The sequence below is a fragment of the Hemitrygon akajei genome, chromosome 9 (assembly GCF_048418815.1).
Source record: "Hemitrygon akajei chromosome 9, sHemAka1.3, whole genome shotgun sequence".
Taxonomy (NCBI): Eukaryota; Metazoa; Chordata; class Chondrichthyes; order Myliobatiformes; family Dasyatidae; genus Hemitrygon; species Hemitrygon akajei.
In genome coordinates, this window is record NC_133132.1 from 141,287,235 (window position 1) to 141,309,401 (window position 22,167).

The window sequence follows — 22,167 nt, forward strand, 5'->3', positions numbered from 1 at the left end:
TCGACTGTACTTCCTAAGAAGGTTGGCGTCATTCAATGTCTGTAGTGAGATGCTGAAGATGTTCTATAGGTCAGTTGTGGAGAGCGCCCTCTTCTTTGTGGTGGCGTGTTGGGGAGGAAGCATTAAGAAGAGGGACGCCTCACGTCTTAATAAGCTGGTAAGGAAGGCGGGCTCTGTCGTGGGCAAAGTACTGGAGAGTTTAACATCGGTAGCTGAGCGAAGGGCGCTGAGTAGGCTACGGTCAATTATGGATAACTCTGAACATCCTCTACATAGCACCATCCAGAGACAGAGAAGCAGTTTCAGCGACAGGTTACTATCGATGCAATGCTCCTCAGACAGGATGAAGAGGTCAATACTCCCCAATGCCATTAGGCTTTACAATTCTACCGCCAGGACTTAAGAACTTTTTAAAAGCTATTATTAATGCTTTTTGAGATAGTGATTTAGATGCATATCATATTTTTTACTGAGTTAAGTATTGTATGTAATTAGTTTTGCTACAACAAGTGTATGGGACATTGGAAAAAAAGTTGAATTTCCCCATGGGGATGAATAAAGTATCTATCTATCTATCTATCTATCATTTTCAGAGCAGTGATAAACAGCTTGTTCGTGTTATCTAATCAGTTGATACCACTATTTCTCCCCCCAGAGTAACACACACAAAATGCTGGATGAACTCAGCAGGTCAGGCAGCACCTATGGAAAGGAATAACCAATCAACGTTTCAAAGTCAAAGAAAATTTATTATTAAAGTACATATACGTCACCATATACAACCCTGAGATTCATTTTCCTGCAAGCACACTCTGCAAATCTATTGAAGAATAACTATACAGGATCAATGAAAGATCAAACAGAGTGCAGAAGACAACAATCTGTGCAAATGCTGATATAAATAGATGGCAATAAACAATGAGAACATGAGATAACAAGATAAAGAGTCTTTAAAGTGAGACCATTGGTAGTGGGAACATCTCAGTGGATGGCCAAGTGAGTGAAGTTATCCCCTTTGTTCAAGACCCTGATGATTGAGGGGTAACAGTGCTTGAACTTGGCAATGCGAGTCCTGAGGCACCTGTACCTTCTACCTGATGGCAGCAGCAAGAAAAAAGCAAGGCCCAGGTGGTGGGGATCTCTGATGGTGGATGCTGCTTTCCTATGACAGTGTTTCAATGTAGATGTGCTCGATGGTTGGGAGGGTTTTACCTGTGATGTGCTGGGCTGAATCTACTATCTGCTGTGGGATTTTCCATTCAAAGGCATTGGTGTTTCCATACCAGACCATGATGCAGCAAGTAAATACACATCTATAGAAGTTTGTAAAGTTTTAGATACCATGTTGAATCTGCAAAGCAAAGACTCCTAAGGAAGTAGAGATGCTGCCAACCTTTCTTCACAATTGCACTCACGTGTTGGGCCCAGGACAGATCCTCTGAAATAGTAACACCCAGGAATTTGAAGTTATTAACCCTCTCCACCTCTGTTCCTCCAATGATTACTGGCTCATGGACCTCTGGTTTCTCTCTCCTGAAGTCTTCAATCAGTTCCTTGGTCTTGCTGGCATTGAGTGATAGTTGTTGCTATGACACCACTCAGCCAAATTTTCAAGATTCCTCCTGTATGCCGATTTATCACAATAGACAATAGACAGTAGGTGCAGGAGTAGGCCATTCGGCCCTTCTAGCCAGCACCGCCATTCACTGTGATCATGGCTGATCATACACAATCAGTACCCCGTTCCTGCCCTCTCCCCATATCCCTTGACCCCGCTATCTATAAGAGCTCTATCTAACTCTCTTTTGAATGCATCCAGAGACTTGGCCTCCACTGTCTTCTGGGGCAGAGCATTCCACATATCCACCACTCTCTGGGTGAAAAAGTTTTTCCGCATCTCTTGTTCTAAATGGCCTGCCCCTTATTCTTAAACTGTGGCCTCTAGTTCTGGACTCACCCATCAGCGGGAACATGCTTCCTGCCTCCATCGTGTCCAATCCCTTAATAATCTTATATGTTTCAATCAGATCCCCTCTCATCCTTCTAAATTCCAGTGTATACAAGCCCAGTCGCTCCAATCTTTCAACATATGACAGTCCCGTCATTCCGGGAATTAACCTTGTGAACCTACGCTGCACTCCCTCAATAGCAAGAATGTCCTTCCTCAAATTTGGAGACCAAAACTGCACACAATACTCCAGATCAAAACTGCACTCAACAGTCTATCCAACACCGTTCCTTGCCTAATATAAATTTCCTTCAGTTCATCCTTTACCCTAGTTCCTTTGGCCACTATTACATCTGGGAAATTGTTTGTGTCTTCCCTAGTTAAGACAGATCTAAAGTATCTGTTCAACTCATCTGCCATTTCCTTGTTCCCCATAATAAATTCACCCGTTTCTGTCTTCAATGGCCCAACTTTGGTCTTAACTATTTTTTTGCTATTCACATACCTAAAGAAGCTTTTACTATCCTCCTTTATATTCTTGGTTAGTTTACCTTCGTACCTCATTTTTTCTTGGCGTATTGCTTTTTTTGTTATCTTCTGTTGCTCTTTAAAAGCTTCCCAGTCCTCCAGTTTCCCGCTCATCTTTGCTATGTTATACTTCTTCTCTTTTATTTTTATACTGCCCTTTACTTCCCTCATCAGCCACGGCCGCCCCTTACTCCCCTTAGGATCTTTCTTCCTCTTTGGAATGAACCGATCCTGCACCTTCTGCATTATTCCCAGAAATACCAGCCATTGTTGTTCCACTATCTTCCCTGCTAGGGTATTGTTCCACTGAACTTTGGCCAGCTCCTCCCTCATAGCTCCATAGTTCCCTTTGTTCAACTGTAATACTGACACATCCGATTTTCCCTTCTCCTTCTCAAATTGTAGGTTAAAACATATCATATTATGGTCACTACCTCCTAATGGTTCCTTTACCTCGAGGTCCCTGATCAAATCCGGTTCATTGCACAACACTAAATCTATAATTGCCTTCTCCCTGGTGGGCTCCAGTACAAGCTGTTCTAAGAATCCATCTCGGAGGCACTCCACAAACTCCCTTTCTTGGGGTCCAGTACCATTCTGATTCTCCCAGTCTACCTGCATGTTGAAATCCCCCATGACAACTGTATCATTACCTTTGCGACGTGCCAATTTTAACTCTTCATTCAGCTTACACCCTACATCCAGACTGCTGTTTGGGGTCCTGTAGATAACTCCCATTAGGGTCTTTCTACCCTTAGAATTTCTCAGTTCTATCCATACTGACTCTACATCCCCAGATTCTATATCCCCCCTCACAAGGAACTGAATATCATTCCTCACCAACAGAGCCACCCCACCCCCTCTGCCAGTCAGTCTGACCTTTCAATAAGATGTATATCCTTGAATATTCATTTCCCAGGCCCTGTTCACTTGAAGCCATGTCTCTGTTATTCCCACAACATAGTACTTGCTAATTTCCAACTGAGCCTCAAGCTCATCTACTTTATTCCTTACACTTCGTGCCCTACATCCTTGATCCGGCCCACAACAGTGGTGTCATCAGCAAACTTGAATATGGTGTTGGAGCTGTGCTTAGCCACACAGTCATAAGTGTAAAGCGAGTAGAGCAGGGAGCTAAGCACACAGCCCTGTGGTGCATCTGTGCTGATGGAACTCATGGAGGAGATGTTGTTGCTAATCTGAACTGACTGGGATCTACAAGTGATGATCAAGGATATAGGATCCAGTTGCACAAGGAGGTATTGAGGTCAAGCTCTTGGAGCTTATTGATTAGTTTTGAAGCTCAGCACCTTGGGTCTTAGATGTTGCCTGACATGCTACAGCATCTTATATAAGTTACACTGGTTTTCCAGCATGTGCAGAATCTCTTGAGTTTCCACTCCATCCCCCAAAAGTAGAACTTCCCGGTGGTCAAACATTTTAATGCTGATTCCCATTCCCAATCTGACATGTCAGTCTATGGCCTTCTCTTGTGCCCCAGTGAGGACACCCTCAGGGTGGAGGAGCAACACCTATATTCCTTCAGGGTAGCCTCCAACCTGATGGCATGAATATCAACTTCTCCCTCTGGTAAATAAAAAAATGTCCCCCCCCCTCTTCTATTCCCCACTCCGACCTCTTACCTTTTCTCACCTCCCTCTGGGTCCCTTCCTCCTTTCTGTTCTCCTATGGTCCGCACTCCACTCCTATCAGATTCCTTCCTCTCCAGCCCTTAATCTTTCCTATCCACCTGGCTTCACCTATCTCCTTCTGACTATCCTCCTTCCCCTTCCCCCAACTTTTTATTCTGGAATCTTCCTCCTTCCAATCAAGTCCTGAAGAAAGCTTGTGGCCCAAAATGTCAACTGTTTGTTGCTTTCCATGAATGTTGCCTGATCTACTGGGTTCCTCCAGCATTTTGTGTGTACCTCTTGTGTTTACTTTTCCCCACTCTACATTTTCAGTTAAAATATTCAAGAGGAAAATCCTCTAAAGAGCAAAATACCGGGATACTAAATCAAAGGAAATAAAAACAGAAAATTCTGGAATGACTCAGCAGGTCAGGCAGTATCTATGGAGAGGGAAGAGAGTTAATCTTTCAGGTCAAAGACCCTTTGTCAGTCTTTCCAGAGTTTGCTGCTTTTGTTTCAGATTTCCAGCACCTGCATGGTTTGATTTCCACTTAGTCCAACATTGTTTTCCTTAATACCTGTTTGGAAATTTATCCTTTGCAATATCTGTTCGGCCCTTCCAAAGTTGACCACAAAATGATCCATGTTTTCATATCCAGGTTCTGTTCTCTCCATCTGGGCAGCTTTTGATGTATCAATAATCCTAAGAGAGTCAGTACATTAACATTATTCTAGATAGGTTGGCACGTACAGGAAGGAATGAACATTAATCCACATACTGCAGGTTCCTTCACACACACACCTCTTATTAAATGGAGTTGAGGTTAATAAATTTCCACCTTGCAATATTATTAAGCAAAGCCTGAGATAATGTTTGCAATTGAATTTTTTTACAAACCTAGAGCAATTTTCAGCTGTGGTATGGTTACCATTTAATTGTTTACATTAACACATAGCCAATTTGATTCTGACTGAGTTGGCATTAGGACAAATAAGCCATCCTCTTTTATCTAAATTTTTAATATACAATCTCAATGTTGTACTATAATACAAATAGCCTTTAGTTGTTTTAAACCCAGTCACAGTAATAGCCAGTTTTAACAAGAGAATCTTACCCCAGTGTAAAGCTGATTGGTATTTAATTATATGTAATTATACATTATACAGTCTGCTGAAGATGTTTTCTATTGTTAGGTAATACTGTTGATCAAATATTTGAGGAGTCAACATTCTTATAGGGTGGCCATAGACAGTGTGATCAGCCTGATGCCCTGACTGTGCAGTTGCATCTGAACTTTACAGTACCTTTCAATAGACCCCCTTCTTTTCAAGTATTCACCTCATTTTCAAGTGTAGAACTTGCAGGTAACACCTTATCTGACTGGGGAAGGTAACTAATTTAAGATTCATTATTTCTGTGCAATACCTTATTTCCTTTGCTTATACCATTTTTCATTGTAGGATAATGGCAATTATGTCAGAAAGTCATCAGTTTTAATTTAACATCCTAGAAGAGGCAAATTTTTTACATCCATATGTACATTTGTGGTTTGTTCGTTATGTGCCAAGTTGTATGACGTGGGTGATCATAGTCTTTCCATGACCACGATTGTTCTTGGCAAATTTTTTCTACAAAAGTGGTTTTCCATTGTCTTTTTCTGGGCAGTGTCTTTACAAGATGGGTGATCTCAGCTATTATCAAAACTCTTCCGAGGTTGTCTGTCTGGCGTCTGTGGTCACATGACCAGGACCATGTGCACCGGCTGCTCATATGACCATCCACCACCTGCTTCCATGGCTTCATGTGACCTTGACTGAAGGGCTAAGCAGGTGCTACAGCTTGCCTGAGGGTGACCTACCTACAGGTTAGCAGAGGGAAGGAACGGTTTACGCCCCCTTTAGTAGAGACACTTACCCAACCCCGCCACCTAAATGCTGACGGTACTTAACATAAACGGTGCTTATTCCATCAAGACAGAGTCAGCAGGGAGTTAACAGGAAGTTAAATTTTATCACTAATTTAAACAAGTGTATATTATGGATGTATACTGCACATCAACATATGTGCATTCAAAGATTATCAAGACAGTGCCTGCGCCTCTTCTGGCCCCACATCCCTGCAAATGCTTCAAAATTTGTGAGTGATGTTAAAAAATTATAGTAGCAACAGCAAATTTCACTTAAATGAAAAACGTGCTTCCATTTATTAGAATGCTACAATAGACAGTAAGAATGTCCAGACATAACCACTGTTACCCTACAGTCGGAAACCATATTAATTAGCAAAAGAAATTGGAGCACAAGAATAATTCTGTGTCTGCATCAATGAGGAGCCATGCCTGTTTCCACATTGTAGAAATGTTACTGATATGCTGAGATATCAGCAACTTTATTCACCCTCACTTGGAAGAGAAAGCAGTCAAAATTTATGAGGTAAATCCTGATAGACAGAGGAACTGCACGTGTGTCAGCTGCAGACTGACAGAAGGAGTGTAATGCCTAGGGAACACCAGCAAGCGTGCAGGTTTTGGCAGAAGCCTGAGGTTGGGTTAAAGTCTGGCAAAGTTATAAAAGTGGAAATGCACACTCATAACTCTCCCTAAAGATTAGATTAGCTTAAGTAAATATTAGCAAAGAACTATTACAGCAGAAACAAAGGTGTTTTGAAACCATTCTTCAGAAGCTGACTTACTTTTTGATCAGTTGTTTTGTGTTCTGTGAAGAGAAGAGATGCACTAAGATGAATTGCATTGCAAATTACTGTAAAAACAACCCACAATAATATTGTATATCCACAAAAGGGAAACATATTGGCCAGTGATAGACGGACCTGCAGGAACACTGCCATCTGCGGTTCCTCCATAGATTGCAAGGCGGTTTCTACCAGTTTGCTGGCTCCTTCCAGGTGATCTCCATACTGCCTCATCAACGATCTGACATATTGCACTTTCTCCTCCTGTTCGCGAGTTATAGATTGAAGCATTTCCTTTTTCCTCTCTTCTAGAATAGCGTACAGAGCGTCAAATTTTTCACAAAGGAGTTGTTTTTGTCTTCTGCTGTTGTCCTGCAAAAGATATGAACATCTGTTTGTGGCGTGCATGGGATGGACCGGTAGAGTCAAACACTTGCATTTTATGATGGACAGAGCATCAAAAGCTGCACCACTGATACCAAATTTCTTGATGCTTACAATGCATCCCTTTCCCGAGCATGAGCACCAACCCATCCAGAAACGGTACTATATTGGAAGCTCTTAAAGGCAGCTTTTCTTGTTCAGTTCAGTGCACATAGAGGGAGGTTCATTTCTCAAACTGGTTTGCATGCATCTGCCATCAATAGAAGCAATAATGCAACTGTTCAGTAGTAAATAGATAGTACACTCATACAGAGCAGGATAACTCAGGCTGGTAGCTGGTCTGTTGCAAACCAGCTTACAAATGGTACATTGCCACAATGACTTTCAAAGCACTTCCTTAGTGGTAAAGGTCCGTGGACAAGAGGTTGAGGGGGAAACTACAAAAATCCTACTAATGCAGGGACACTTCTCAGGGAGCGTCCACTTTCCATTGCTGGCAGGGCCCTAAACCAATGGTAGTATCTCCTTCCATGTCACCTTTGCCGTACAGGTGTATAACCCGTGAGTCCTGAAGAAGGGTCTCCGCCTGAAATGTCAACTGTTTGTCCCTCTGAATCAGGTTTATTATCACCGGCATGTGTCGTGAAATTTGTTAACTTAGCAGCAGCAGTTCAATGCAATGCATAATATAGAGGAGAAAATAAATAAACAAACAAACAAATAGTTAATTAATTAATGCTGGCTGACCTGCTGAGTTCCTTCAGCATTTTGTGTGTTATTCTGTTTTATGTGACAATATTATAATTAAAGATGCAGCTTTTGACTTGTTCAAAACTGGGTTTTTCAATTTGAATATGGGGGTGGGTATGTGGAAGGACACATGGAGCAAACCCCACAGTCACAGGGAGGAAGATGCCAAGTCGACACAGGATTGAACCTGGACCTCTGGTTCTGTTGGGCAGTAGCTCGACAGCTGAACAGATTAATTTGGCCACAAGAGTGTGACTCAGGCTTTCAAGACAAGGAAGCAAGTGTGCTAATCTTTGAAGTCACAGATGACCTCAACAAAAGTACAATACAGAATTACCACTCGCACTTTTGGTAGCTAACTATGAAATTATGTGACATGAGCTCATATGGTAAATTGGGAAATTGCATGAAAAGGGATTACAATTAACAATCATTAAAAAGATTAATACAAAGACTATATCAAAGCTATATCTGATGCAGGGTTTTGATCTGAAACATTGACAATTCAAAGCAAAAGTTGAGTTTATCATTTGCAAAAATATATGCACAAGTGCAATGAAAAGCTTGCTTGAAGAGAAATTGTATTCCTCTCCAAAGCACGTTTTGGATTTATTCTAATTATGTTATAATAATTTATTGAAATTAATTCAAATTCGACGATCTTGGCCAAAAATTGCCAAAGCAGTAACGTCTTTACAGTTGCTAACCAGTGATCTAGCTGGGAGGTTCAACGTGAATATCTAACGAGGTCAAGATTTTAATTCCTTATGAAGTTCCACCTTTCTCCGCTTTGGCCCTCATAGAAAAATTGAACAAAGAGCTTGGGGGGGCTTTTGTTTTATTATCATCCCTTCACAATGCTTCACATCTTCAGAAGAGGAAAGTGCCTTAACATCATTTGTCACTCTAACCCTTCTTCTATGACAGGTACTTCTTGATATTTAGGATCAACTGCTCGTGCGAGGCAGATTATTGTGGCTAATGCACCAAGTATTCTAGATTTACCTGGAACACTTTCTTCAAACACACTTCAATTAATCATTTTCAGCAAATATAAATTTGCAATCAGGAACCCATAACGAGTGGTGCCTTTCAGTCATTACCTACACCGTCAGCCCATCGTCTATCAGGTTGAACAATGACTTGCGTGTTAAATGCCAGGCACGGCAGGGAAATTTATCACGAGCTTACAATGTAATTTGTTCGTACTTCAGAAGCGAGTACATGTCAGAAGACTTTACTGCTGTAAAGTGTTTTGGACTTACTGCTGCAAAAGGACTTTAAAAGAAACAACTTTCACACTTCCACCCCCAATAAAAACAGACTCTAGGGTTTGGCATATCTTCAACCACTAGGCTGAAGATTATAAAATTCAAACACAACATGAAGAAACCATATTAAGTACTGATCGTGACCAACATCCTAGAACTTTTTTTAGAGAAATCTAATTTTTTTAAATTCATAAGCTTATGTTAGAATAACTTCACACAGTAAATTGATGTATGTGGCTGACTTGTTTACATTAGACTATTAATTAATCTATAGCAGCCACATTCTGTGAATAAAACATTGTAAATATTGCATAAAACATCAATTCCAAAAAGGGAAGACCAGAAGCATTATTCATATTAAAATGTGTTTTTAAGATGTGGCCAATTTGGCCAAGGGAACTAACATTTTCAATCTATTGATGAAACTAAAACAGACTGTAAGCATAGATGCCGTGAGAATGCAAACAGACTTCAAGGGATATGTACAAGCTGAGTGTGAGGATAACAGCATAGCAGATGGAATACTGTGTGGAAAAGTCTACACTAGACTTTTTTAAATGACAAGAGTCTGGGAAATATGATGTCCAAAAGGATCTGCATGTTGTTGTACTCAAGCCACTGTAAACAAATATGGTTAGAAGGATATTAAGAAGGTAAATAATATGCCTGCCTTCAATGCAATTGAATTTACATGGAGTAGCAGAGACAAGTCACTCTAATTGAATAGAGCCTTTGTGAGACCATACCTGGAACACAGTGATCAGTGTTGGCCTCCTCGTCCAACAAATATATACATTAGCTATAGAGTGATTGTGCTGAAAATTCATCGGACTAGTTCTTGGGATGGTAAATGAAGAGAAACTGGATAGATTGCAGAAGGATAGGAAGAAACCTCATTTAAACAATAGAATTCTTAGTTTCTAATTGGGGTTGTTTGCCTTAGTGAAGAACCAGGGGCCATGGTCTCAGACTTCTATAGATGTGTGGTGGAAAGTACATCACACATACCTGGTTGCATCGCAGCCTGGTATGGAAGCACCAACGGCCTTGAACAGAAAATCCAACAAAGAGTAGTGAATGTCCCAGTACATCACGGGTAAAGCCCTCCCCACCAGTGAGCACATCTACACGGAGTACTGTCACAGGAAGACAGCATTCATCATCAGGGACCCCCACCACCCAGGTCATGCTCTCTTCGTGCTGCTGTCATCAGGAAGAATACAGGAGCATCAGGACTCGCACCACCAGGTTCAGGAACAGTTATTACCCCTCAACCAACAGGCTCTTGAACCAGAGGGAATAACTTCATTCAATTTCACTTGCCCCATCACTGAACCTATTGAGTCACTTTCAAGGACTCTTCATCTCATGTTCTCAATATTTAGTGTTTATTTATTTATTATTATTTCTTTCTTTTTGTATTTGCACAGTTTGTTGTCATTTCCACACTGGTTGTACCACTTACTGTGGTCTTTCATTGATTCTATGATGATTATTGGATTTATTGAGTATGGATGTAAGAAAATGAATCTCAGGGTTGTATATTGTCACATATACTGTATGTACTTTGATAATAAACTTACTTTTTACTGCCTGTTGCACCACTGGCACTTAGAGCAGCAATGAATGTCCTCCATCTCTGTCTGTCTTTGGCTATCTTCTCTATTGTACAATATGATGGTCCTCATTTCTGCTTCTGCGGTACATCGTCAAGTAGTCTTTGGTCTCCGCCCATCACGGGTCCAATGAAGTGCTGTCTTGATGATAGAGTTGGTCTCTCTTCCCATCACATGCCCAATCAGTCTCCAACATTTCCTCGTGAAGATTGTGGCCATGTCCTCTTGGTGACACTGAATGAGAAGGGTGTGGTTGGAGATATTCCTTGGCCAGAAAATACAGAGGATCTTGGTGTGGAATAACGACAGCTTGGCAGGGCCAGTATTCTAACCCATAAAGAGTGTGGACAGAATGCAGCGCTGGTACAGCTTCACTTTGGTGTGGAAGATGTACTTGGTTGATCTCCATATGTTGCTCACTGATCTGAAGATGTTTCTAGCTTTGCTGAGTCTGCACTGGATGTCGACCTTGGTCCCACATCCTGCTGAATGATGGCGTCCAGGTAGGTGAATCTACTGGTGCTGGGTAAGTCGACACCATATGCACTGACGGGAGGAGGAGACTCTACACTGAGAGACGTGGTCTCAAATGTTCCCTGGCTAACTCTGAGTTCAACCTGTCCACCAAAGGTACAGAGATGTTGAGTTTTGAGTGCTGGTATGTAAGTGAAAGGAATGTGAGGTCATCTGTAAAGTCAAGGTCTTCTAAAGTAGAGAATAGAGTCCACCTAATGCCTTTCTGCTTATCTTTCACAGTTTGCCTCATAACCCAGCATAATATTGCCAGCATCACACAGCCTTGACTGATTCTTGTCTTGACTTCAAAGCTCAAATTGCAGTCCCCAACTGTGTAGGTGAAATTAGCAGAGAAACTCTGGATAAGTCGGATAACTTTGGAAAGAATCCCATATGGTCTGAGAATTCATCAGAGATCCTCCCTGTGGATGCTGTCAAAAGCCTTTGCAAAGTCCACAAAATTTACATGCAGTTGTCTCTGTGCACATGATGTTACACAGGGTGAAGATCTGGTCGACACAGCCTCTGTTTCTCCTGAATCCAATTTGCTCCTTCCTCAAAGCACACACTGACAGCATCTATAATCCATTGGACAATGACTTTGGTGAGAATCTTGCTGGGCACTGACAAAAGTGTGATGCCACACCAGTTGTTGCAATCACTTAGTGCTCTTTTCTTGGGAGTCTTCACAATAACTCCCTTTGTCTAGTTCTTGGGTACTTGCCAAATCCATGGTACCCAGAGTAATAACAAGTATTTCCTCTATAGTACAAATATCCACATTTTTTTTTCATGTGAATGATTTTTATGCAAGCCAAGTACAATTCTAATGGGACTGTAAAAGTGGTATGAGAAATCAAATTGCTTTGGCCTTTTGATTTGAAGATGGGATAACTCACTTTCCAGTAAGATAATATATAACCATATAACAATTACAGCACAGAAACAGGCCATCTAGGCCCTTCTAGTCCGTGCCGAACGCTTACTCTCACCTAGTCCCACCTACCTGCACTCAGCCCATAACCCTCCATTCCTGTCCTGTCCATATACCCACCCAATTTTTTTTTAAATGACAAAATCGAACCTGCCTCTACCACTTCTACTGGAAGCTCGTTCCACACAGCTACCACTCTCTGAGTAAAGAAGTTCCCCCTTGTGTTACTCCTAAACTTTTGCCCCTTAACTCTCAACTCAAAATAATGACATGTGTAGAGTCAGCAGCCTCTTGGGAAACAACCAAAGGTGCTTTTTCCTTTGTTAAATTTGGGTTTTTTTCATGTAAGACTATGCTGGACTCCAACAACTATGAGTACAGCAGGGTTACCACAGCAGTGAGCTGCTCATAGTCCAGGGTAGCCAGCTGGGGTGTCACAGGGGCCAGTTGGCAGTTCCAAGAAGCAGAGGCCAGCTGTCAGGCTGCAGGAGGAGGCTAGACCACTGGGCCGTGGGAGGAGCCGGATTGGGTTCAGAGGAGCTGACCTGGGCACAGGCCGTGCTGCTGCCTGCCAGTCGAAGGCCCTGGAATTGGTGCACCAAGACGGCGTGCAGTGAAACTCTGAGTGACTGGCTTGGACCTTTCTTCGGTGATCACAAGACCCTGTTGGACATTGATTGCTGCAGGCCTGCTTCCCTTGTTTGGTGGCGAGACAGGAGGCGAGGCAGTAGTATTGGCTCTGTTGTAGCAAGGACTAGGCCTCAAACTGCAGGCTTGCCCGCTGCTGCAGTGAGGGGGAGGAGCTGGTGCTTCAGGTGGTGTAGCTTGGCGTCCGTGCTCAGTTGGGAGTGGCCTCTCCCCTTGGTGCTGCCCTCCAGTGTTGGATCGGTGGAATTACAGGCTGGACTGTCACGCAAGGTCTTAGACTAAAAATATGTTTTCTTGCGTGTCTATTTCCTTTACTTTTCTCTCTCTCATTATTTTGAATGCATGTGTACGTTTTTGCACCTTGGCCCCGAGGAACGCTGTCTCAATCAGTTGTATCTATGTATGGTTTGAATGATAATTAAACTTGATTTGATTTGAATTATATTAAATAATGTTTTCCGGAGTACTTTTGGGAATCTTGGCTCGGTAAAACTCATTTTATACACAAGTGGATTTGAACAAAATATAAAGTACAAAGCAAATCTATTATATATACGTCACCATTTACAACCCTGAGTTTCATTTTCTGACATACCCAGTAAATCCAAGACAGACAGACATACTTTATTGATCCCGAGGGAAATTGGGTTTCGTTACAGTCGCACCAACCAAGAATAGTGTAGAAATATAGCAATATAAAACCATAAGTAATTAAATAATAATAAGTTAATTATACCAAGTGGAAATAAGTCCAGGACCAGCCTATTGGCTCAGGGTGTCTGACACTCCGAGGGAGGAGTTGTAAAATGTGATGGCCACAGGCAGGAATGACTTCCTATGACACTCAGTGTTGCATCTCGGTGGAATGAATCTCTGGCTGAATGGACTCCTGTGCCTAACCAGTACATTATTGAGTGGATGGGAGTCATTGTCCAAGATGGCATGCAACTTGGACAGCATCCTCTTTTCAGACACCACCATCAGAGAGTCCAGTTCCACCCCCACAACATCATTGGCCTTACGAATGAGTTTGTTGATTCTGTTGGTGTCTGCTACCCTCAGCCTGCTGCCCCAGCACACAACAGCAAACATGATAGCATTGGCCATCACAGACTCGTAGAACATCCTCAGCATCATCCGGCAGATGTTAAAGGACCTCAGTCTCCTCAGGAAATAGAGATGGCTCTGACCCTTCTTGTAGACAGCCTCAGTGTTCTTTGACCAGTCCAGTTTATTGTCAATTCGTATCCCCAGGTACTTGTAATCCTCCACCATGTCCACACCGACCCCTTGGATGGAAACAGGGGTCACCGGTGCCTTAGCCCTCCTCAGGTCCACCACCAGCTCCTTAGTCTTTTTCACATTAAGCTGCAGATGATTCTGCTCACACCATGTGACAAAGTTTCCCACCGTAGCCTCATCTCCCTTGCTGATGCGTCCAACTATGGCTGGGTCATCAGAAAACTTCTGAAGATGGCAAGACTCTGTGCAGTAGTTGAAGACCGAGGTGTAGATGGTGAAGGGAAGGGGAGACAGGACAGTCCCCTGTGGAGCCCCAGTGCTGCTGACCACTCTGTCTGACACACAGTGTTGAAAACGCATGTACTGTGGTCTGCCAGTCAGGTAATCAATAATCCATGACACCAGGGAAGCATCCACCTGCATCACTGAAACACAATGGAATCACTGAAAGACCACATCCAGCAATAAGCAAAAGACAACAAGCCGTGCAAACACAAAAGAAAGAAATTAAATAATTAATATCAAGAACATGAGATGAAGAGTTCTTGAAAGCGAGTCCATAGGTGTGGGTACAATTCAGTGATGGGGCGAGTGAAGTTATCCCCACTGGTTCAAGAGCCTGATGGTTGAAGAGTAATAAATGTTCCAGAACCTGGTGCTGAAACTCCCATACCTTCTTCCTGAGGGCAGTAGCAAGAAGAGAGCCTGGTCTGGCTGGAGGGGATGCCTGATGATGCATGTTGCTTTCCTGCGCCACCGTTCCGTGTAGATGTGCTCCGTGGTGTACTTCAAGATGTAAAGTTAATTTTGTTGAAGATACCTCTGCCTCTGACATCACACAGCAAAATAAAAACCCTGTAGTCAATAAATAACTTAGAACTTATTTGTTCTCAATTCTAATGGTTTTCTGGTACTACGATGACAGGTGGAAAGCTCCATCTCTGAGTTTGTGTTCCACATTGAGATAATTGAGTAAGTCTTCCAGGCAAGATGTGATTGTACAATGGAGCAACTTACATCTTTCAGTTGTTGTTTTCTGCACAGTGACTTGCTTGTCGTCTGATTGTATGGGCTGCATAGTTTTCACTATTATGTTTTGCCTGCTATGTGTTCAAAGTTTTTCCCAAGGTCTGACTCCAAGGAAGCATAGTTGGTCCAGTAACATCTGAATTCATGCTTCTGCGATATCAGTGTTGCAGGGTCAGCTCACACAAAATCAACTTTGTTACCTTCCAGCTGATTGGAGATAGTGGATTCCAGTTAACTGGGACACATCGGTACCAGTCCATTTTGGCCCAGTTAAGTGTCTGCCTCAATTAGCCAAAGTTTCATGGAAATAGTTAAAAGGGTATGAAAAGGACAAACGGCCATTTAACTGAGTAACGCATTATGTATTTAAATGAAAAATAGAACAAATTAGAACTCTACCAATACAGTACTACATCAGTACAAAAAACTATGTATTAGTTCTAAGTAAGTTTATAATCAAAGTACATATATGTCACCATATACAACCCTGAGATTCATTTCCAATAGTCAATACATCTGTAGAATAATTACCACAACAGAATCAATGAAAGAGCACCCAACTTGGTCATTCAAACAGAGTGCAGAAGACAACAAATCGTGCAAATAAAAACAGAAAGAGGTAATACTAATAATAAATAATAAACAATAAATATTGAGAACATGAGATGCAGAGTCCCTGAAAGTTGTGGTTGTGGAAACACTTCAATAATGTGGCAAGGGACATTGAGTAAAGTTATCCCTCTGGTTGAGGGGTAGTAACTGTTTCTGAACCTGCTGGGTGAGTCCTGAGGCTCCTGTATCTTCTGCATGATGGTAGCTGGGAGGAGAGAGCATGTCCTGGGCAGTGGAGGTCCCTGATGAAGGATGCTGCTTTCCTGCGGCAGCATTTCATGCAGATGTACTCAATGGCGTTGGAGGACTCTGTCCGTGATGGACTGGCCCATATCTACTACTTTTTGTAGGATTTTTCGTTCAAGAGCACTGGTGTTTCCATACAAGGCTGTGATGCAACCAGTCAATACACTCTTCACTACACATCTACAGGAGTTCGTCAAAGCTTTAGATGTCATGCCGAATCTCTGCAAACTCCTAAGGAAGTGCCGCCATGCTTTCTCCACAACTGCACTTACCCAGGACATGCCTTCCAAAAATAAGAACACCAAGGAACTTAAAGTTTAAATTGAATGTTCCTAATACTTATCGACAGAAAAATTAACCCAGTGTATGCTGTGCATTACTTTTGATTGACAGTAAATGAACTAAGTGAACAGAATCAGCGCAGACACCTACTGCAGATTATGGACTGCCTTCATACAATGCTCTTGATGATCGCATCCATTTTCATTGTAACGTTCAAGATTGTGACGGAGGGCACTCAGTAAACACACTCCTCTCTCACACACGCCATTCTGCTCTCATCATGGTGAGTTTGCACACTTCAATGTCTTTCTGTGGTAAACTATGTGTATACCTGTCTGGACACGCCTCTCTGCTGACTGCTCCTGTGGCTCTTCCCACAGACCCCTGTATAAAGGTGATTGGAGGCACTGCTCCTCCCTCAGTCTCCAGGATGTTGTGGTCACGTTTGCAGCTAATAAAAGCCTATTGTTCGCCTCCCGTCTCCGAGAGTTATTGATGGTGCATCACTTTCTCAGTACATTCTCATAATTAACCACTGTTCTCTCCCTGCATTGTTACATACATTCAGAGTCAGACACCAAAGTTTAGTCTAATTTCATCCTTTTTTTGTGCTTAACTGTAAGTGTGCGACTGTGTTGAGTGTCCTACTGTTTCATGTTGTCACCTCCCGGCAGTTCTGTAGCATCAACTGAGTCCTAAACTGAGCGGATTCGCTTGGCCTGGCTTTATGGTGCCTTCCTGCCATATACAGTGGAATAGATAGATAGATAGATAGATAGATAGATAGATACTTTATTCATCCCCATGGGGAAATTCAACATTTTTTCCAATGTCCCATACACTTGTTGTAGCAAAAACTCATTACATACAATACTTAACTCAGTAATAATATGATATGCATCTAAATCACTAACTCAAAAAGCATTAATACTAGCTTTAAAAAAGTTCTTAAGTCCTGGCAGTTGAATTGTAAAGCCTAATGGCATTGGGGAGTATTGACCTCTTCATCCTGTCTGAGGAGCATTGCATCGACAGTAACCTGTCGCTGAAACTGCTTCTCTGTCTCTGGATGGTGCTATGTAGAGGATGTTCAGGGTTTTCCATAATTGACCGTAGCCTACTCAGCGCCCTTCGCTCAGCTACCGATGTTAAACTCTCCAGTACTTTGCCCACGACAGAGCCCGCCTTCCTTATCAGCTTATTAAGACGTGAGGCGTCCTTCTTCTTAATGCTTCCTCCCCAACACGCCACCACAAAGAAGAAATATCCCATTTCTTTAGTAATGGAGATATGTAAATGTATGTATTGGTTTATATACTGGTTATTTTGTAATATGACTGTAATTACATTCTATGTCATGCGTCATCTTAAGTTAACTTTGTTGATAATTAAAGATGGCACGTCCCAGTGCCCATTAAATGAGCTCATTGCCCTCAGTATGGGAGAGAGATAGGGGCTGTGAGGAGTTTACACCGGACAAGAATAAGTATGGAGCTATTATTGTGTTTCTTGTAGATATCTCTTTGTAAACATTGGCAATTTTTCACAATTTTTACTAGTGTTTGCAAGTTTGATTTTTAAGGCATCTAATAAACGCTCTTGTGCTAAAGTGCTAAGTGACTCCAGCCACTTTTTTCTTTCGTAAAATTAAAGGTCAAAACCCACGTTTTTAACAAAGATGATCGTTGACACCTTCAAATTCTTCTTCGTTCTTAACTTGATGAAGTAGTGAAATAGTTTCATTTTCAATCCTGGCATCTCCAAGTCTGAATGCTTGAAAAAGCAGTGAGCGAAACAGTTCTGAATGATCTTATTTCTCACCAACCATTAGTGACAAGAATCACTGCTTTTTGAACACATGCAACTGGTGCTGTTTAAAAACTGTTCACTGCAGTGTCTAACGGCCACGCAAGTGTTCTTGTCTGACACTAGTTAGAAACTGTATGGCACCAGTCTCATGTCCCTAATTAAGCAGCATGGCATCCCAAAAAAATCAAAGGAAATCCTGGCTACTTTCCTGATCAGTTTTCGTTCTTTTAGAGTTGGTCCATGTGAATGGCTGCACTGATTAACCAACGGCCCAATTAGCTGGAATCCACTGTATTATCTAAGGTGAGGTCTCCCTCTATTGGTAGATTCTTAATTCTGATTCTACACTACTGCCAACAACATATTAAAACAGTCACAGACATGGAAAACTGCTAGAACAGATTATCTGGTCCATTCCATCGTTTCGAGTACTCTGCAAATGTACAGACACATTACAAATATTACCCATTTATATCACACTGCTGTCCCCTTTTATTGAAACTGAGATTCACACATTTGCAGATAAACTTTTCCCTCGGACCTTTCTCAAGGTTGTAAGGTTGATGCTTGTCATCGTGTTTACGTCAAGATAGATACTATTTCCTGACTCAGTTCAGTAGAAACTTGTGATGTTTCCTCCACGGTTTCTAATGGATCCACTGTGGAAGACTTTCATGATCACATGACCATGAAACTTTCTTCAACTTCTCTTACAAAAATTGAGTTATGTGTCTGTTTCTGTTTCCATTTCCAAAAGATATCTCCTTTCATGACAAATACTTCAACTACCTGTCCATAATCTCACTTCTGACTATCAGATTTTTTTTTATTATGTGTGAGTAAACAAATTGCACTTTGCTTCACATTTCTCTCTCCTGGTTTCAATCATTCTGTAGCATTTTGCATCAGCCTGACACTTTGTGCTTGCCGCTGTATTTATTGTTGTTTTTCCTGCCAAATGAGCTTCTCCCTAAAGACATAAACTCTCGAGTATCCATTCTACTTCACTGTGGCTCTTGCACATAATCTGTCAACCCTCACTTCACTTCCTCTGCAACTACAACACTATATTCTCCACTCTGCTGTCTTTTTACTACACTACAGTCATTAAACACCACAGCACTGAAACAAGTTCTTCAGCCCATCTAGTCCTTGATGAACTACTGTGGGTTTGTGCCAGTGGTGTGTGAAGCTGTGCCCACATCTTCGAATTAGCATATAGTCCATCTCACAGCTGGAGCCTTTAAGTGGAAACTGTCACCAGGGGTTCAATTCTTTAAAAGTCAGGAAGGTCTCAACCGAAAACGGAGTATGAAGTTACCCTTTAGAATCAAAGAGTCATTGTACACTACAGCACAGAAAAAGGCCCTCATCTCTATTCTAAATGGATGTCCCTCAATTCTGAGGCAGTGACCTCTGGTCCTGAATTCCCCCACTATCCCACAAGAGGTAACATTCTCTCCACTTCCACTCTACCTAGGCTTTTCAATATTTGATAGGTTTCAATGAGATCCCACTACACACACCCCCCACCATTCTTCTAAACTTGAGTCAGTACGTGCCCAGAGCAATCAAATGATCCTTATATATTAACCCTTTCTTTCCTGGGATCATTCTCATGAACATCCTCTGGACCCTCTCCAATGCGTGCACATCATTTCTTCAATGAGAGGCCCAAAATTGCTCACAATACTCTAAGTGTGGTCTGACCAATGTCTTATAAAGCCTCAGTATTACATCCGTGCTTTTAAATTCTACTCCTTTTGAAATGAATGCTAACATAGCCTCTGCCTTCCTTACCATTGACTCAGCCTTCAAGTTAAGCTTTAGAGAATCCAGCAAAGGACTCTCAAATTCCTTTGCCCCTCTGATTATTAAATTTTCTCCCCATTTAGAGAATAGTCCATTCCTTTATTAATTGTGAACAGTTTGAGGCCTCTTATCTAAGAAACGACATGACTGTGCACTTCCCTGCACCATATTCCATCTGCCACTTCTTTGCCTATTCCCATAATCTGTCCGAATCCTTCTGCAGACACTGTTTCCTCACCACAACCTGCTCCTCCATCTATCTTCATATTGTCCGCAAGCATGGCCACAAATCCATCAATTCCTTCATCCAAATCATTGGCATATAATGTGAAAAGAAGTGGTGCCAATACCACCTCCTGTGGCTCACCACCAGTCACCGGCAGCTAACCAGAATAGGACCCCTTTATTCCCATTCTTCGCCTCCTGCCAGTCAGCCAATCTTTTATCCATGCTTGTACCTTTTGGGAAATACCATGGGCTCTTATCTTATTCAGCAGCCCCATGTGCACTACCTTGTCAAAGGCCTTCTGAAGATCTAAAGAAACAACATCCACTGACTCTCCTTTGTCTATCCTACCTGTTATTTCCTCAAACAATTCCAACAGATTTGTCAAACAATATTTCTGCTTTAGAAAACCGTGCCTGATTTATCATGTGCCTCTAAGTACCCCAAACCCTCATCCTTAAAAATAGACTCCAACATGAAAAAGGATCCAGTGCTTTTCTGTCATATATGATGAATGAACTCTTCTGGGGCTTCCAGCAAAGTACAGGTATGAATTATAAACAAGGTGGGACAACGGATTTCTGATTGGATGAGGACTAACCAATCAGGAGGGATGGACAACGGGAGTATAAATACCACTGGATTAGGCAGACAGACAGACAGACAGACATACTTTATTGATCCCAAGGGAAATTGGGTTTTGTTACAGTTGCACCAACCAAGAATAGTGTAGAAATATAGCAATATAAAACCATAAATAATTAAATAATAATAAGTTAATTATGCCAAATGGAAATAAGCCCAGGACCAGCCTATTGGCTCAGGGTGTCTGACACTCCGAGGGAGGAGTTGTAAAGTTTGATGGCCACCGGCAGGAATGACTTCCTATGACGCTCAGTGTTACATCTCAGTGGAATGAGTCTCTGGCTGAATGTACTCCTGTGCCTAACCAGTACATTATTGAGTGGATGGGAGTCATTGTCCAAGATGGCATGCAACTTGGACAGCATCCTCTTTTCAGACACCACTGTCAGAGAGTCCAGTTCCACCCCAACAACATCACTGGCCTTACGAATGAGTTTGTTGATTCTATTGGTGTCTATTACCCTCAGCCTGATGCCCCAGCACACAACAGCAAACATGATAGCACTGGCCACCACAGACTTGTAGAACATCCTCAGCATCGTCCAGCAGATGTTGAAGACCGACATACCCAGGCATCATCCCTGATGAAAATGGCAGAGTTTGTGATCAAAAACGTCAGTTAAAATCGATCCTTGTACTCAGCTGGAAGCCTGAGAAGAGTTGACTCCAAATTCTTTCCAACCACTGAATTAGGCTAACTGGCCTATAATTTCCTTTCTTAAAGAGTGGAGTGACATTTGCAATTTTCCAGTCCTCAGGAAGCATTCCAGAATCTAGTGATTCTTGAAAGTCAGTACCAATACCTACACAATCTCTCTGCTACCTCTTTCAGAACTCCGGCTATAGTCCACCTGATGCACCATCAATAACTCACTCTGAGACGTAAGAAGCGAGATATCGGCTTTTATTGACTGGAAGAATGAACAACACTACATCCTGGAGAATGAGGCTGGGCTCAGGCCTCAATCGCCTTTATACAGGGGTCTGTGGGAGGAGCCACAGGAGCAGTCCAGACAGGTATATGTAGTTCACCACACCACCTACCTTCAGTTTTTCAGCTTCCCAAGCACCTTCTCCTTACTAATAGCAACGACACTCACTTCTGCCCCCTGACGCTCTCGTATTTGTGGCATTCTGCTAATGTCTTCTACGGTGAAGTACGATGCAAAATACTTATTCAGTTCATCCACCATTTATTTGTCCTCCATTACTACCTCATTTTCCAGTGGTCTGATATCTTTCATACACCTTCCAAATCTCACCCAGAAATTCGAGCCATATTTGTTCTACTATAATCCCTGCTGATTTCCCCTTCTGATCATCTTTGGCCAGCTCCTTTGACATCT

The 22,167-nt window shown here is 42.1% G+C and overlaps 1 protein-coding gene across 4 annotated transcripts in view; it reads right to left on the minus strand.

The window, feature by feature from the left end:
• The window catches only part of trim54 (tripartite motif containing 54), a 67,179-nt gene that overhangs the window by 18,377 nt on the left and 26,635 nt on the right, over positions 1–22,167 (minus strand). For all 4 annotated transcript variants that reach the window (XR_012100321.1, XM_073057138.1, XM_073057137.1 and 1 more), the window contains exons 5-7: positions 6,938–7,171; positions 6,800–6,822; positions 4,686–4,810 (exon numbers count right to left, since the gene is read on the minus strand). Coding sequence is in view for 3 of the 4 variants with exons in the window: in XM_073057138.1 (XP_072913239.1) it covers positions 4,686–4,810; positions 6,800–6,822; positions 6,938–7,171 (382 nt within the window). In the remaining variant the exon portion in view is untranslated. The remainder of the gene's footprint in view (positions 1–4,685; positions 4,811–6,799; positions 6,823–6,937; positions 7,172–22,167) is intronic.